General features: G+C 41.0%; 1 protein-coding gene across 2 annotated transcripts in view; it reads right to left on the bottom strand.

Moving 5' to 3' along the window:
• The window catches only part of CRHR2 (corticotropin releasing hormone receptor 2), a 143,445-nt gene that overhangs the window by 25,841 nt on the left and 103,297 nt on the right, over window positions 1–14,307 (bottom strand). For both annotated transcript variants that reach the window (XM_027695517.1, XM_027695518.1), the window contains 3 exons: window positions 12,472–12,625; window positions 9,127–9,187; window positions 5,044–5,116 (listed from right to left, as the gene is read on the bottom strand). In XM_027695517.1, coding sequence (XP_027551318.1) covers window positions 5,044–5,116; window positions 9,127–9,187; window positions 12,472–12,625 — 288 coding nt within the window. The remainder of the gene's footprint in view (window positions 1–5,043; window positions 5,117–9,126; window positions 9,188–12,471; window positions 12,626–14,307) is intronic.

Genomic DNA, 14,307 nt, shown 5'->3' with positions numbered 1-14,307 from the left:
TCAAATTTTTTTCCCTAAAGGTTCCCACTGAACTTGTTAGAAGTTTGGAGGGAAGAGCACTATACATAAAAATACATGAGAAAAAGGGTAAGAATACGTAAATATATATATATATACACATATATACATATATACATATATATTCTATTTTCTCAATGGACAGAAGCTACCAGTATATCTGTGCTGTTTTACACATATCTATAAAAGGGAATGAAGAACAGGCTGATAGATCTTTAGTGACATCAAACTACTCAGAACAGCTCAAATAAAACCTGATTGCAAAGAGCTGTACAGGGACTCACAGCACTAAGTGATCAGGCAATAACATGGCACATAAATCACTTAATACAAAGGTAACACTGTGGGGGAAGAAAACAACCTTAACTTTACCATGGAGGGTCATGAGCTCTGGGCATTTTCATTCACAAAACAAATGCTGGAATTACATTAGCTGGCTCCATGAATAACTTCATCTCAGCTCCCAGTGAAAGAAAAGAAACAAACAAACAAAAACTGGAATTACTGAGAGAAAAAGAAAATAAACCAGAGAACGGGATGCTACTATAAAAATCCATTGGTGTGGTCACACCTTGATTACTGGGACAAGCTTTGATCTTGCCACCACAAAAATGCTACTTGGTGAATGATTAGAACATCATAAAGACCACTTGGGTGCACGTGCCAGCCCTCTCCTGAACAAAATTCCACACTGCAATAAGGACAAGCCCATCTTCCTAAGGACTCTTAACTCCTCTAAAGCACTTGTCACCCAGGAATCTCAAAGCAAAGGAAGATAAGTATCATTAAGTTTGCTTCAGAGCTGGGGGAAACTGAGCTTTGAGCAGCAATCTAACTTGTTCAAGAGGAAACAGCTGATGCAGGCACAGGCAGAAGTGGACTCCAGATCTTCCCATCAGCTCATACATCCTCTTATTCCAGCAGCTGATTGATTGTGGGGAATTATTTTCAACCAGGCACAAAAAAAAGCAGAGGTCAGAAAACTGTTCAGTTCCCGAGCACAACAGAAAAAAAAAATCTATTAAAGCTGAATGTAAGGTTTGGAAAAAAAAGAAATATTTGATCTGCCTGTTTGAACAACAGAAAATTGATACAATTTTAGCTCTGAGAAATATTGCAGAGCAGTTCCTAGCTGGGGTCACTTCACAGCAGAAGTCACTGTGAATGAAAGCAGCTCAGTTAACTGCCCCTGGTGCCTCTTTTCTGAGGTTTGTCCTCTGATCTCCTCTGATCCTATTGTATTTTTATGTTCACCAGTTTCTTTGGCAGCATTTACATTTAAAATTTAACATAAGAAATGTATTTTCCTTAATAAAATCAGGATGAAATTCCCTTCCCTGGCAGGTATTTCCAGACTTTTGCCCCTTCTTTACCTTCAGAGAGGAGTGTGTGATTTAAACTTGGTTATATGACTCTGAGGAAAGAGATCAGAATTAAAAAAAAAAATCACTAATTTGAAGAGCAAATACCTAACAGACGTATATAGGAAATGCTATCAGAAATTGAATTTCAAAGCAACCAATGAACTGAATGATTAAATCTCTCGGGGGACATGTTCAAGCCAAAATCCATTCAGCAATGAAACAGAGGAGGATGATTACCCACATTTTCTCCCTCACATTTTTGTTGATAAAAATACAGGTTTCTCACCCAATGTATGGGATCAGCAGTTATTTTCCTTTGCTTCTGAAATAGTCTGAGATTGTGTCTGAAATTGTTTCCCTGTTTTCTGCCCGAGACAATCTTCAGGTTCCTTCTATAGATAAGTAGGAAATCAATCAAACAAATCTCTTGACTGCATTGTTCAAAGTTTTTGTAACTGAGATACAACACAATAATGTGGTTTAAAGATGGACTTGAGGATTGCTACCAGGATCAAAGGGCTTTGCTTGGGAGAATCTTTCTTCCCCATGAGGGTCAGAATTCCTGCAAGACCTGTTCCTTGTGTCACCTCATCCTGTGGTGCAGCTGCTCAGTGCATAGAGGCAAAGAAATGGGAAATCTAAAACCAGTGGAAATAATTTTCTGCAGACAAAATACTTAAAAAAAAAAATCTTTTAAAGAGACTCTGCATCTTTAGAAGCAGGTTTTATCCCTCTGGGACTAAGAATATTTAACAAGAGCACTCTAATCATATTTCCACCGGCTGGTAAAATGATGCTGGTGGAATACACATGATGTGTCCAAGAGGTAACCAAAACTCATCTGAGCTGGACATTGGGCTCCTGGCTCTTCACTCCAGTGGGTGAAGCCAATTTTAACTGTCCCAGCCTGAATGCTCACATGTGGACAGGAACTGCAATTTCATGAAGTTTTTAGACTTTTAGTTTTTAGTGTGAGCACCCTTTTGGAAATAACATTAATTTCTTCTAGTAACATTCTTGTCTTTTTATCTTTCCAGAAGCACCATGGGATAGTTCTCTCACAGAATTGCCATAGAATCACAGAATGGTTTGGGTTGGATCTTTGAAATCATCTTGTTCCAACCCCGTGCCATGGGCAGGGACACCTTCCACTAGCCCAGGTTGCTCCAACCTGGCCTTGGACACTTCCAGGGATGGGGCAGCCACAGCTTCTCTGGGCAACCTGTGCCAGGGCCTCCCCACCCTCACAGGGAAGAATTTCTTCCCAAATATCTACTATAAATCTACTCTCCATCAGCTTAAAGTCTTTCTCCCTTGTGCTATCAGGAGTATGTCCTGTTGTATATGTTCTTTCACAAAACATGAATTTCAGCTTCAACTCTATTTCAATTCTTCATTAATTCAAGTTAAGCTCATGAGCTGTGACTGAAAGAGGTCACAGAGTTGCATTATTTTTGAAATCTTCGTGTTTTCCATTTTTGGTGACCATTGTTCACTGGAGGGAAGAAGAAAGCAGCACTTTGTCCCCATCTGTGATCAGGCAGAGACATAATCACGTATGAGGGTGGTGATGTTTGACTTTGTCGCCCTGAGTACAAGGCAGAAGTCAAATTTCAGTGCTCTTAATCCATCACTTTTCACAGCACCCTTGAAAAGGTCAGTAACTCCAATAAAATAAATGATGCTTGAATAGCTATATACAATTTGAATTTATTCACATGAGGATCAAAAAATGAGCCTGTCAAGTTGCTCTAAGACACTGTGGGGTTGTGTGTTTTAATTAAACACAAAACTCATCTGACAGTTGAAAAAAGAAAAAGGCAGGGGGGGCAAAGGGCACATAAGAGGAATTTTCAGATTTGCCTTTTAGATTTTGTTTCCAGAGAGCTCCTTTCCTCTTGCAGCAGTGCTTTTTGTTGGGAGTAACCATAAGGTGAAGGGAGGAAGGGCTTGCCCTTATGTTACTTCTCTAAATTGTATGAGCTGCTTTCCCCCACCACCACTACAGTGCAATTACTGATGTTATGTCATTAGTGGCTTAATTAGAGCTCAAGTGCGGGCAGGCCAAGGTAGGAAGGTTCATTACACAGTGTCAGGTCAGGGCTCCTCAGTTACAGGCTCAGTTTAGAGGGGTCTCAAGGCTATTCTAAATTAAAGGCAGATAATAATGATCTGTACATAGAGGCAGCCCCTAACTGTACCTCCATTTCCTGGGTCTCCTTGGGCTCTTTAAAGTGTTTAGGCTGGAAGGGATCTTTGAAATCATCTTGTTCTGGGGAGAAGAAAGGTGTTTTCATGACTAAGCTACCTATGGTATCTGCTAGAGATGCTGCCCAAGGATTTTACAGATTTTGGGGACTAAAAGGGTTATGGTGGGTTCAGAGATTCACAGACTTCTAGGCAATGATGTGAAACCCAAATGCTCTGAGTATCACAAACCTCCTACCTTGTGTTGTCCAAATTGGATTGATTTGTGAGTTACTCTCAGTATCAGTGAGTCAATTCACCATGAAGCTCCGATTTGTGTTTTTGGGGTGATTCCCTTAGTGACACATTCGTGTATATCACACCAATTGTTATTTCTCTCCTTAGAACATGATGAAAAGAATCTTTACACAAAAACAGACTCCTCCTATGTGGTTTGTTTTTTTTTTCTCTTTTAGGTGTGCACTAAGTGATCTGTTTGTTGCATCTGAACAATACAGAAATCACCTCTCCTGATGTCAGGACACATTCAGAGTAGTAGTTGGCTTCCTAGGCAACAGGGAAGCTTTTTTTCATGCCGAAATCACATGAACACAGCACTGACAAGGTGAGAGCACGAAGCTGGAAGTGGTGCCTGTTCTGGAGGATTTGCACCTTCTCCATGGGGATTAGAGTGGCAAAAGGGACAGCTGTGGTGAGCTCTGGTTCCCTAAGAGAGGGGAAGCCACCAAGCCCTGTGAATTCTCTGTTGTGACATCTGCCTGCAAGAGCAGAATTGGCTTTTTCAGCCTTGTCCTTTCCAATGGCACTGATATTTTCCATCCACACTCAGTATTTTCTGGGAAAGCACCACTGCCCTTCAGCTGAAAGCTCAACGTGGTTTATGAATGAGTTTCCTTCTTCCTCTGCCTACTCTTGCTTGGCACAGGAGACAGAGTGTTGGGTAAACAGATAAACAGCCTGGTAAGTGTGGGCGGCACTGAAAAGGAAACTCAACAACAGGAAAGCTAAAAACAAACACACAGCAGTGATGGGGATGTAGAACATGGAGATGACTGTATGAGGAGACGCAATTCCCAGCCATGATTATTATATTTTTCTAAACAATGCACATGGCAGAACTGCTCTAGTTGTCAGGAACCTCAAGTGGATGAGTAGACGTTGTGATGTACCTCCTGCTTTTGAACATTTTTCCTTCCTGCATCTCAAAACATTGTACAAAGGCAAACAGCTTTTCTTAGGGAGGAGAAAAGAATGGCCTGAGATCAAGGAAAGCCAAATCACTTCAATTCTGACTTGCAGTTTTAGCTACTGTGGCAACTTCAGAGAGCATCTGAAGATGTTTGACCTTGTTTGTGTCTTATTTTACATAAAAGTGTGCAGAACCTCACAGATGCCTATCAAATTATCTCTCAAGGGGAGATGGCAGTGTCCTTCCACCCACACAAACACTTACCAGAAGGACAAGAATCACTGGCCCTTGATATATGTAGTCAATATATTTCCCTGGCTCTTTTCCAAACCAGCATCTGTAAGAAACAAAACAAATAAGAAAATCATATATAAGGTTAAATTCACTTCTTTTAGACTGTAATAGGAGGGACACTGTAGAGAGGTGTTCCTTTATTCACTGCATTGTTTAATCGTATATAAATAATCAGAAAGGAAATGAGTTTTCTGCTACAAAGCACCTGCTGTTGGACACAGATCTGAGCCCCATTTCCCCCTCCCATTAAAACATTCACGTTCCCACTATGGTTTTGGCAATTGCCTGTGTAAATATTTCTAAGAAATGTGAGAACCTGCTACAAGGAGGGTGCAGGAGGTGTCTGAGAAAGGGACTAAGGAAAGAAAAAAACCCCAACTGTTATCTGCTGTGGTGCCCAGAAACACATTCCACAAAGTGGCTGCTACTCATAGCAAATATGTCTCAAATTGCATGGAAATGCTGTCTAAATAAGCTACTGAATGAATGAGGGGTAATTCCATTGGCCTTGAATGAATCTGAGGACCACTGGGGACTCCAGTGGCGGTGTCACCATTCCTAGAAGTGTTCAAAAACATGGTTTAGTGGTGGCAGTTTTGGGTGAAGGGTCTTTTCCAACTTTTTTTTTAGAGGTCTTTTCCAGCTTTAATGATTCTATGATTCCATGACCACCAAACCCAGCAGACAGTACAGACCCATCATTTGAAGCTACCAAATACCTGATCCAAGTATTTGGATCATCAAGGGGAAACAGACTCAGGTGAAGTCTCAGGTGGACTGAATGGCCTCAAACCAGCAGAGAGCCTGGACGTGTCACATGTGACTCAGCACTGGTTTGGCTTTCACTTCCACTAATTCCAAGTATTTTTCTCCCTGCTGTGCTATATAACAGACTAACCCTGTGATTTCACAGCAACCCATAGTGTCACTCACTTCATTGTCTTAACTGAGAGTAACAAATCTGTTGTATTTATGTTGGTAAATGGATTAGAAAGTGGGCTCAGCTCTGAACTCAATCATTTACACCATTACATTTTCCCTGCTGCAGCTTTGGCGCAGGCCAAATAATATCCAACCCCTAAACTATTCTTGGGTAACAAATCTGGAGCTAGCACGAGCCAGAGGACACTCCCAATAGTCCACAAACTGCAGCTACCCTGATTTTTGAGGCCAAGAAGGTTTAATAATATGGATATGAATTAGTCCATGCTGTTTGGACTCCATCCCAAGGAATTAACCCAGGCCCAGCTAATTTAGTATTACAGACACATCCACGTGGTCTGGATCCAGGATTCCACCAAGCAGAGGCAACTTTGCTATCATAATTCCTTAAAGTCTAGATCATTGGAGCTCCAGATCCCTTAGCAAGTAGATCTTGGAGTTCAAGGGTCTGAGAGTTTTCTTCCCTGCCATGGATACCACATAACAAATCTACACAGCAAAAATTATGCCTTTCTCGTGTTTGCCTTGTGACAAACAGTTAGTGCCACTGGAGACATGAAAACAAGGGTAATTCCTGAGCCAAGGAGACCAGGCAGGAAGATTTTCACTTTTACAGGCAGCCAGATAGAAAATGTGTTGCATCAGAGTGGTGGTTTTCTGCAAGGCACAACGTCAAGAGTTCAGGGCAAATAAACTGAGATGAGAAAAGGATTCTTATGGATCACATCATGCCCTCAAAGCCTTTCTACAAAACCTGTTGTTTGCTAAAATAGAAGGAGCTGGGTGCCCATTTCAAGATGTTCTGATTGGACAGCAGTGCTGAGATGTGTAGCTGGTATCTAAAAACATGACTCAGAACCATGAATTATTTGCCTTTTCTTGACTCAGTTCCTACATCTTTTAAGTTCCAAATGAATGAGTGAGCTTTGAATATTTTAGAAATATAAAACGTGTCTGTTATTCCCTAGTGCACAGGCTGCAAATTAGTGTAAATGGATAATTTTGCAACTAATTTCCCAAGATTTGGTAACGAGAGCAAGACTTGGAATAAGGCACTTCCCGCAAGTAAGTTATCATCCAAGAAGAATCCCCAGGGCAGCCTTAAATGAATGAAACTGCCTTTTTATCCTTGTGTAGATGGAAAGATTTGAAGAAAAATGAATTACAAGATATGCCAAGGCAGGAAACATAATTCTCCATAACTTGCAAGACCTACATTTGAAAGAAGATTTTGAAGGGTATTTTGGGAGAACTATTTTATATTGCCTTAAACTCATGGTACCAAGAGCTATTAGAAGAGGAGTTTCTGGGAAACTGGCTGTTCCAGCAGAGGATTCTAGCAGGGGGACTAATAAGAAGGAGACTGAAGCATATGGCAGAACTTAGTGGGCTAGAGAAAGTCAGCAAAGAATTTGGAACAGAGCTGGTAGAGCACAGATGAGGTTCCAGGGCAAAGACTGCTCACTGTTCTTTGGAATTTAAATTTAGCTGGAAGACCATACTGAAGACCAAAATGCTGACATTTGTTTTCTGGAGCCCAGTATTAGACCAAGGTTGCACTGAGTGAAGCCTCGTGTGTATTTACACGCTTTCACACAGTTTGAGGGAACAAGGTTGTTGCCAAAGATAAGAGTTCTACAACACAGGCCTCTACAGGGGAGCTGATTCCTTTTATTGATTCCTTTTGTAGGTAGTGGAAAAAAAAAAAAAGGCAGGCAGCTTTTTAGGTTGGTGTTCATCTCTTTAGGCTGTAAACCAGATGTGTTACACTGTAATCTAAATATTCCTAATATACCCATTAGATTGGGTGAGTAATAGCGAGAGGACAGTTATTTGCCAGTGAGGTTATATACGTCTGCATTTGATTAGCAATATTTCATATTTACAGTCTAACTGCTCAAACTGGGACCTTGGCTGAGATATTGCAAACTGTCTGCCACCCGAAGTCTTGCCTTAAATCCAACACAAGCCATTACTTCTGCAATAAAATCATCACTGCACATTTATTTAAAACCAAAAAGAGAAACTTAAATCACTGACAATTACTTGGTGCATCAGAAGTTTCATTCCATCTGTGTGAAATAAAAGCCATTTAACCTTTTTTTTTTTCTTTTCTTTTTTTTACCTCTGGAAGAATAAACACACACTCCCTGAATATTGAAGGGGACAATTTAGGAAGACAGTTCTGATAAGACTCAGATATGTAAACACACTTCTACTGAATGGAACTAATTAATATTCTTCACGGTTCTCTGATAGTTCTTAATATAACCAAATCCACCACTGGTTTTATCACTATTGTTAATTAGATCTTATTGGTGTTCTTCCCCTTAACAACTGCCCATCAGTGAAATTACTACAATAATCCTTAATCACTTTTTTGGGATTTTTTCATTAAGATTTAACGGTACTTTTTTTCAGAGTTGCCATATTTTTCGAAACCCCAGACAGGATATTTGCCACAGTACCAATTAAAGTTGCCTCACTACTCAGAAAACGATCTCTATTAAGTACAAAAATGAAAAAAATTAGGAAGTTGGTTGAAGCATTTTCTTAACATTCTTCCTGAGTGCTATTTTGAGCTTTTCAACTCAAATGATGAGCTACACAACTTGAACCCCAGTTCGACCTCCAAACAACTTAAGTTACAGCTGAAGTGGAACATCAGATGAAGAAGAGGAGTTTCCCCATTTTGTCCCAAATTTTGGGCTGCCCCCAAGAGTCTTGGAATCTGCAGGAGAGTCCATGTTTTCTGCATGTGCCCAGTTTGCTGGGTCTGACCTCAGGGGGGCAATGACACATCATTTCCCCAGTGGTCAGGACAAATGGACAAACGCTGTGGCAAAGAGCAAAGTCTCAAAGAACCCTGAACTTTGGAAGAGGAACTTCCAGCTCTTTAAAGAACTAGTGGATGAGATCCCCTGGGAAACTGTCCTTGGGACAGAGGAGCTGATGAGAGCTGGCACCTCTTTAAGGACACTTTTCCTAGAGCACAACAGTTCTCCATCTCCTCGTGTAAGAAATCAGGCATGACAGGCAGGAAACGTACATATTAGTATTAATTTTACACACACATATTAATATAACAACACAAATATTAACATCACTCACTGTTCATTTTCATAATATAGCTTGCCAATGGCCCAGGCAATGATGATTGGACAAGGAATACCTGCAGGAGCAAAAAAAACCAGGAGTTAATCATGGATGTATGGATGGATGGATGTATCTATGGTCCCAAAGTAAATTCAGATTTTTGTGAGGAGAGACTTAGTTAATGAACTGGAAGACTCTAAGTACAGGTGGTCTTATCTTGGTATCCTTGAGACATCACAATTGCTAAGACCTCTTAATGTATAAATTAAAAAAAAATAATAATCTCAACAAAATTTTAGTACCAGTAAGAAAAATTAATAAAAATGTTAACAAACGCAGATATATACCTACATTTCTATAGAAGTGACCAGAACAATTTTGTCTGACTTAAAGGCAATTTTGGTCACTTTTAATTTTCCTGTAGCTGATACAGCAAAGTCTTAAAGACAGGACTTGGGGATGGGTGTTTAGGTTTTTACTTCCCAGGCTCCAAGAAACTTGGAAACTTACTGGGATCTTTGGATGAAGCACATTTTTGAAACTTTCAGTAATTTTTTGAGTTCAGTCTTTCCTATGAAATAGGATTGTGAGAAAGAATATCCTGATATCTTGCAATATCAGAATTAATTTTTCCCCCCTTTCTAAAGGATCCATCTGCTCTTAAGTTTATAGATATCATCCTACTCCCTACAATGTGCAATGTGCTCTGTGTGTGTGTGTGTGTATGAGCTCTTGTCAAAGCCATGGATGTGCTTTTTGGGTTTGCTTTCTGTTATACCCTGCAGGTGTTACTGTCATGCTCCTCAGTGTAGTAGATAAGGTGTATTTGCACACTTAATGTCCCAGCAATGCCATTTTTTCTGCTTTCCAATTCTGATTTCATACCAGTCTCACGTCCAGAGCTTTGCCCTTGTGTTTGTTTTGTGTTAGGCCTTCACAGCCCAATTGGTTTGAAGGGCGTTTGCTGGAGCAGGAAACTGGAAGTGAGGGAGAATAAATGGAACTGGCCTTTTGACACAGATCTCCTGGGGAAAACAGGAACTTTTTCACCCAGACGAGGACTGGATTTATGTCAAAAGTGGAGGAGGAGAGTTTTCCCTCTCCATTTCCCCTTTCACCTGTGGCCTCAGGAAAAACCAAACAAGACAAACTCCAGCTCCATCCCTCATTCCAAACCCCAGGTTCATGTCCCTCTGAAATCACTGCTACTCTAAGGTGGATGCAGGGACAGAGGCCGAGATTCAGTGACCCTCACTAGTATCTGCTTCTTTCCTGGTGGAAGCAACATGACTTAAACCCTCCTGCAGGAGCAGACGTGGCATTGTCTCTGCCTCTGAACCTCCCTTTTGCTGCCTGTTTCTGCGGGAAATGGAGGCTTTACAGAGATGAAGCAGCGTGGAAAGAGAACCATAACACACAAGGTGTGGGACTGAATTGCAAATTGGTTATATTTAAACTCAGCAAGAAACGCAGTTCTGATCTCCTGTCCCACCATCCCTGGTGGCTCTCGTGCCCTTCAAATGACTGTGTTGTCTTCCACCTTTTTCACCACTGACTCACAGGGTCTGGTGCACTTTTCCCCCCACTTTTCTTGCTAGGCATGAGCAGACAAAATGCAGCCACACCCTTTCTTCTGGAGGAAAATATTTTACTTTCCCTTGCGAAATGAAGAACAGGGATTTGAGAATGAGACTGGTGCAAAAATGTTTATGGGAAAGCAAAGCAGAGCCAGAAAGCGCCCAAAAGGGCGAGAGAAAGGGTGTATTCAGCCCACACCACTCCTGCATTAGGAGGGCTCTGAGAGAGGTAGGGAGGGAAAACATCATGGATCAAACCAATCTGTGGATCTGTGAGAGCTGTGTAAGCAGCTGATTTTCCAGTTTGGTGACAGAATTGAAAAATACTGGGGAAAAAAAATTGAATCAATTCCCCACACAAACATTTTTTTTTGTCTCCTACAACTCCTTTTCCTCCCATTTTATTTTGGATTGAATGACGTATTTTGTCTCAAAGGCTGTTTCTGCCCTCAGAACTGCAATTCAATCACTTCTGCACAATTCTGAGAGGGAGAGGCATTTTCCGAACAAAACGTCTTCCTACTTTCAGAACAGAAAATATTGGTGACTTTTTTCCACCTTTCTTCTTTCAACGGAAAAGAACTGCCAAATTCACTGGTTCTGTCTGACCTCAGATTCTGCCTTCAAGTGAACAAGCTGCCTGCACAGCGCTTGTCCTGCCAAACATCTCCTGTCAAAGTTCAAAACACGGAGATGTTGGTTGAACAGGGCCTTTGAATGTACCCACTCCAATTACCTGCTCTAAGCAGAACTATCAGCACTAACCCACCCCAGCCTGGTCTTGGCCTTGATGAATTTTCAATACCCCCAGGGTCGGAGATTTCACAGCTTTTAAGTTATCTGTTCAAGTGCTGCACCACTTTTTGGTACATTTTCTGTTTTCTTAACGTCCAGCTGGAACCTCCCAGTCTGCAATTTGTGGACATTGTCCCTTCTTATAAAATCTGCAATCACCAAGAAGAATTTGGCTCCCTCATCTTTGTAATTATCTTTCAAATCATTCTGGGTACCTCACAGATCCTTCCTTAGCTGCCTCTTTGCCAGATTGAACAGGCTCAGCTCCTTCAGCCTCACTTCACATGTCATGTCTTCTAGATCCCTAAACATCTTGATAGTCTTTTACTGGATAATCTCCAGTTTTTCCACATCTGTTTTTGACCTAAGAGACCATAACTGACCACAACATCCCACAGGCAGCCTTGCCAAAGCTGAGTCTGAGTTGCCACAGGGATAGTACAGAGATGACATGGGGAGCCTTTCTTAAATGCTGTTTTCCAGGAACAAATCCCTCAGCTGTGAAGCTGGACTGGCAGATAATTAGGCTTCTCTTCTAGTCAGCTCCCCACTTAGAAGTGTTTCTTGAGACTGAGTGTTCCACTGGGCATGGACAGTGCCACTTCTGCTTCACGCTGTGTTGAACAGCAGTGTGTGAGGGGTTGTGGTCACTGCTTTGCTGATTGAAGTGAAAGGGATGTGGTCTGAAAGGGATGTGGTCTGAAAGGGACGTGGTATGAACTACTGCCTTCCCAAAAGGCTGAGCCTGGGAGTTCTCTTTCTTTCCTGAACACCAGGTCCCTGAGGATGAAGCCAAATCTGGTGATAACCTATTAGCTTTATATCATCACCACAGTGAAGAACTAAACCTTGTTTCGACACAGTTAGGTCTGAATGTCAGAGTTTCCCCCAGTAGGATTTTTAAAGTTTATTCTTGCTGTTCTTGTCTTTAACACTTTAATGTCAGGTACCATCAGATAACACCATTTTAACCATGGAAGTCACTTACACCATCCTATGAAGAGAAAGACCCATTTCCTCAGCTTATCCGTGGAGTAAGTCATCACTATAGCAGTGTGCAAGTAGCAGCCTTCCACAAACATCCAGAAGAAGTTGGTCACCACAAAATAATTGTAGACAGTGGTAATACATCGACACCAGGGCTGGAGAGGAAACAGAAGAGAGTATTTTAAAATTATGGTGAGAACATTTAAAAGATTCTGTATGTCGTAATCCCTGTAAAAATCAATGGGAGAATCCATTCATGGGACACAGATTTTCCCTGTGAGCTGGAATCACAATATCTTGGGTGCTGTTGGGAACTCACAGCTGCATCTGTGACTGTCTGCTGAGGCTGCTTTGACCATGATATGCAGGAATTCCTGTATCTAAACATGTGTGGAAAGTTAACACGCCAAAGGCAAATCCAGCAGCCTCCAAGCAGTGGAGAACACAAGAGGAGCAGCTCATTTGAACACAGATGATCTTCCAGAGGCACAGCCAGATCCTTGGGGTCACATCAAAAGATGACATGAGAGCCTAAATATCTAAATATCTGCATATCTGAGGCAGGATAACCCACCTGCTGAGCAATTCAAATACAAGGTAGACATTAATTTCAAAGTCTTGCTTCATTTCCATTGAAGGAAGGAGCACCACTAACATTTAGGCAAAAAAAAAAAAAGAGTGCTTTAAAGGTATGTTTTTATCAGTTACTCTTTCTCCTCTGTTCCTGCCATTTGTGCTTCGTTCTGTAAGTCACATCACGTCACACTTCATCTCTGAATTTTGCCATAAACCCAACAGGAATTTTTGGTCAGGCTCATTGCATAAATACAGGCATTTCCTCCAAATATGCAGTGAGAGCACAGCTGTGGAATCACAGTGAGCTCCAGAGAGGCTCCAGGAGGTAATATCCCATCAATAAATCACAAGGAACCGATGGCAATTTCCACAGTGCTCACACAGAAGTCTGGGAAAATGTCTTTGTGACCAGGCACACTCTGAGCATATTCCCTGCAGCAGGACACTAATTACCTGTGTTCACTGCCACCACTGGTGTCATTTTGGTCTCACCATTCTCCAGACTTTTAATTAACTCTACTGGAGTATTTGCAACTTTTGATCCTCAGTTAATTTTATGTCAGCCCTCATGTGCATGAGGTGTGGATGGTCTCTAGGCAGTCAACAGAGCAGCAGGTGCACCATCAGGCCCAGCATAATTCTGGAGACTAAGAATTTATTGGGCAAGAAACACAGTTACAAAGCAACAGCCCATTCACAAGTTGCGAATTTGTTTATTGAATGGAAATTAAAAAATCTTTTTTAAGTTTTAAAGCTTTCATTTCTGTATTATTTCATTAATATTTCAAATTTGGCTTGGCTCCATCCTTAAAATAGGATTAAAAACCAAAACAATTCAGAAAAAGACAAACCATTCTGTTTTCAACATTTGGTTTAAACAAAAATTTTTTTTTTCTTCCCATTTTGGCTTGAGCAAAGGGAAATTAAGCCATAAACAAACAAACAAACAAACAAACAAATGAACATTTTTTCTTTTGCTAAAATAAAAAAAATATTTTGCTTCCATTACTGGTTGACCCCCAAATTAGTAAGACTCTTAACTCTCACATTTGAATTTTTGAAGGTATGAGCATGAATTAAATCTTTCCCTGTGCCCTCAATCCCATGAAAATGCTCTGATAAGAGTGTCCCCACTCTTGTTCACTTCTCTCCCTCACTTACAAGATTTACACAGTTTTTGTCCTTTCCAGAGCTGCCCATTTTCTGAAGAATTTTAAAAAATAATTATTTCTGAGCCTGTTGTTCTTGTGTCGGAACTGAG

The sequence above is a fragment of the Neopelma chrysocephalum genome, unplaced genomic scaffold, assembly GCF_003984885.1.
Source record: "Neopelma chrysocephalum unplaced genomic scaffold, ASM398488v2 Primary Assembly neopelma1_101, whole genome shotgun sequence".
NCBI classification, from domain to species: domain Eukaryota; kingdom Metazoa; phylum Chordata; class Aves; order Passeriformes; family Pipridae; genus Neopelma; species Neopelma chrysocephalum.
This window is presented reverse-complemented; position numbering and strand designations above follow the sequence as displayed.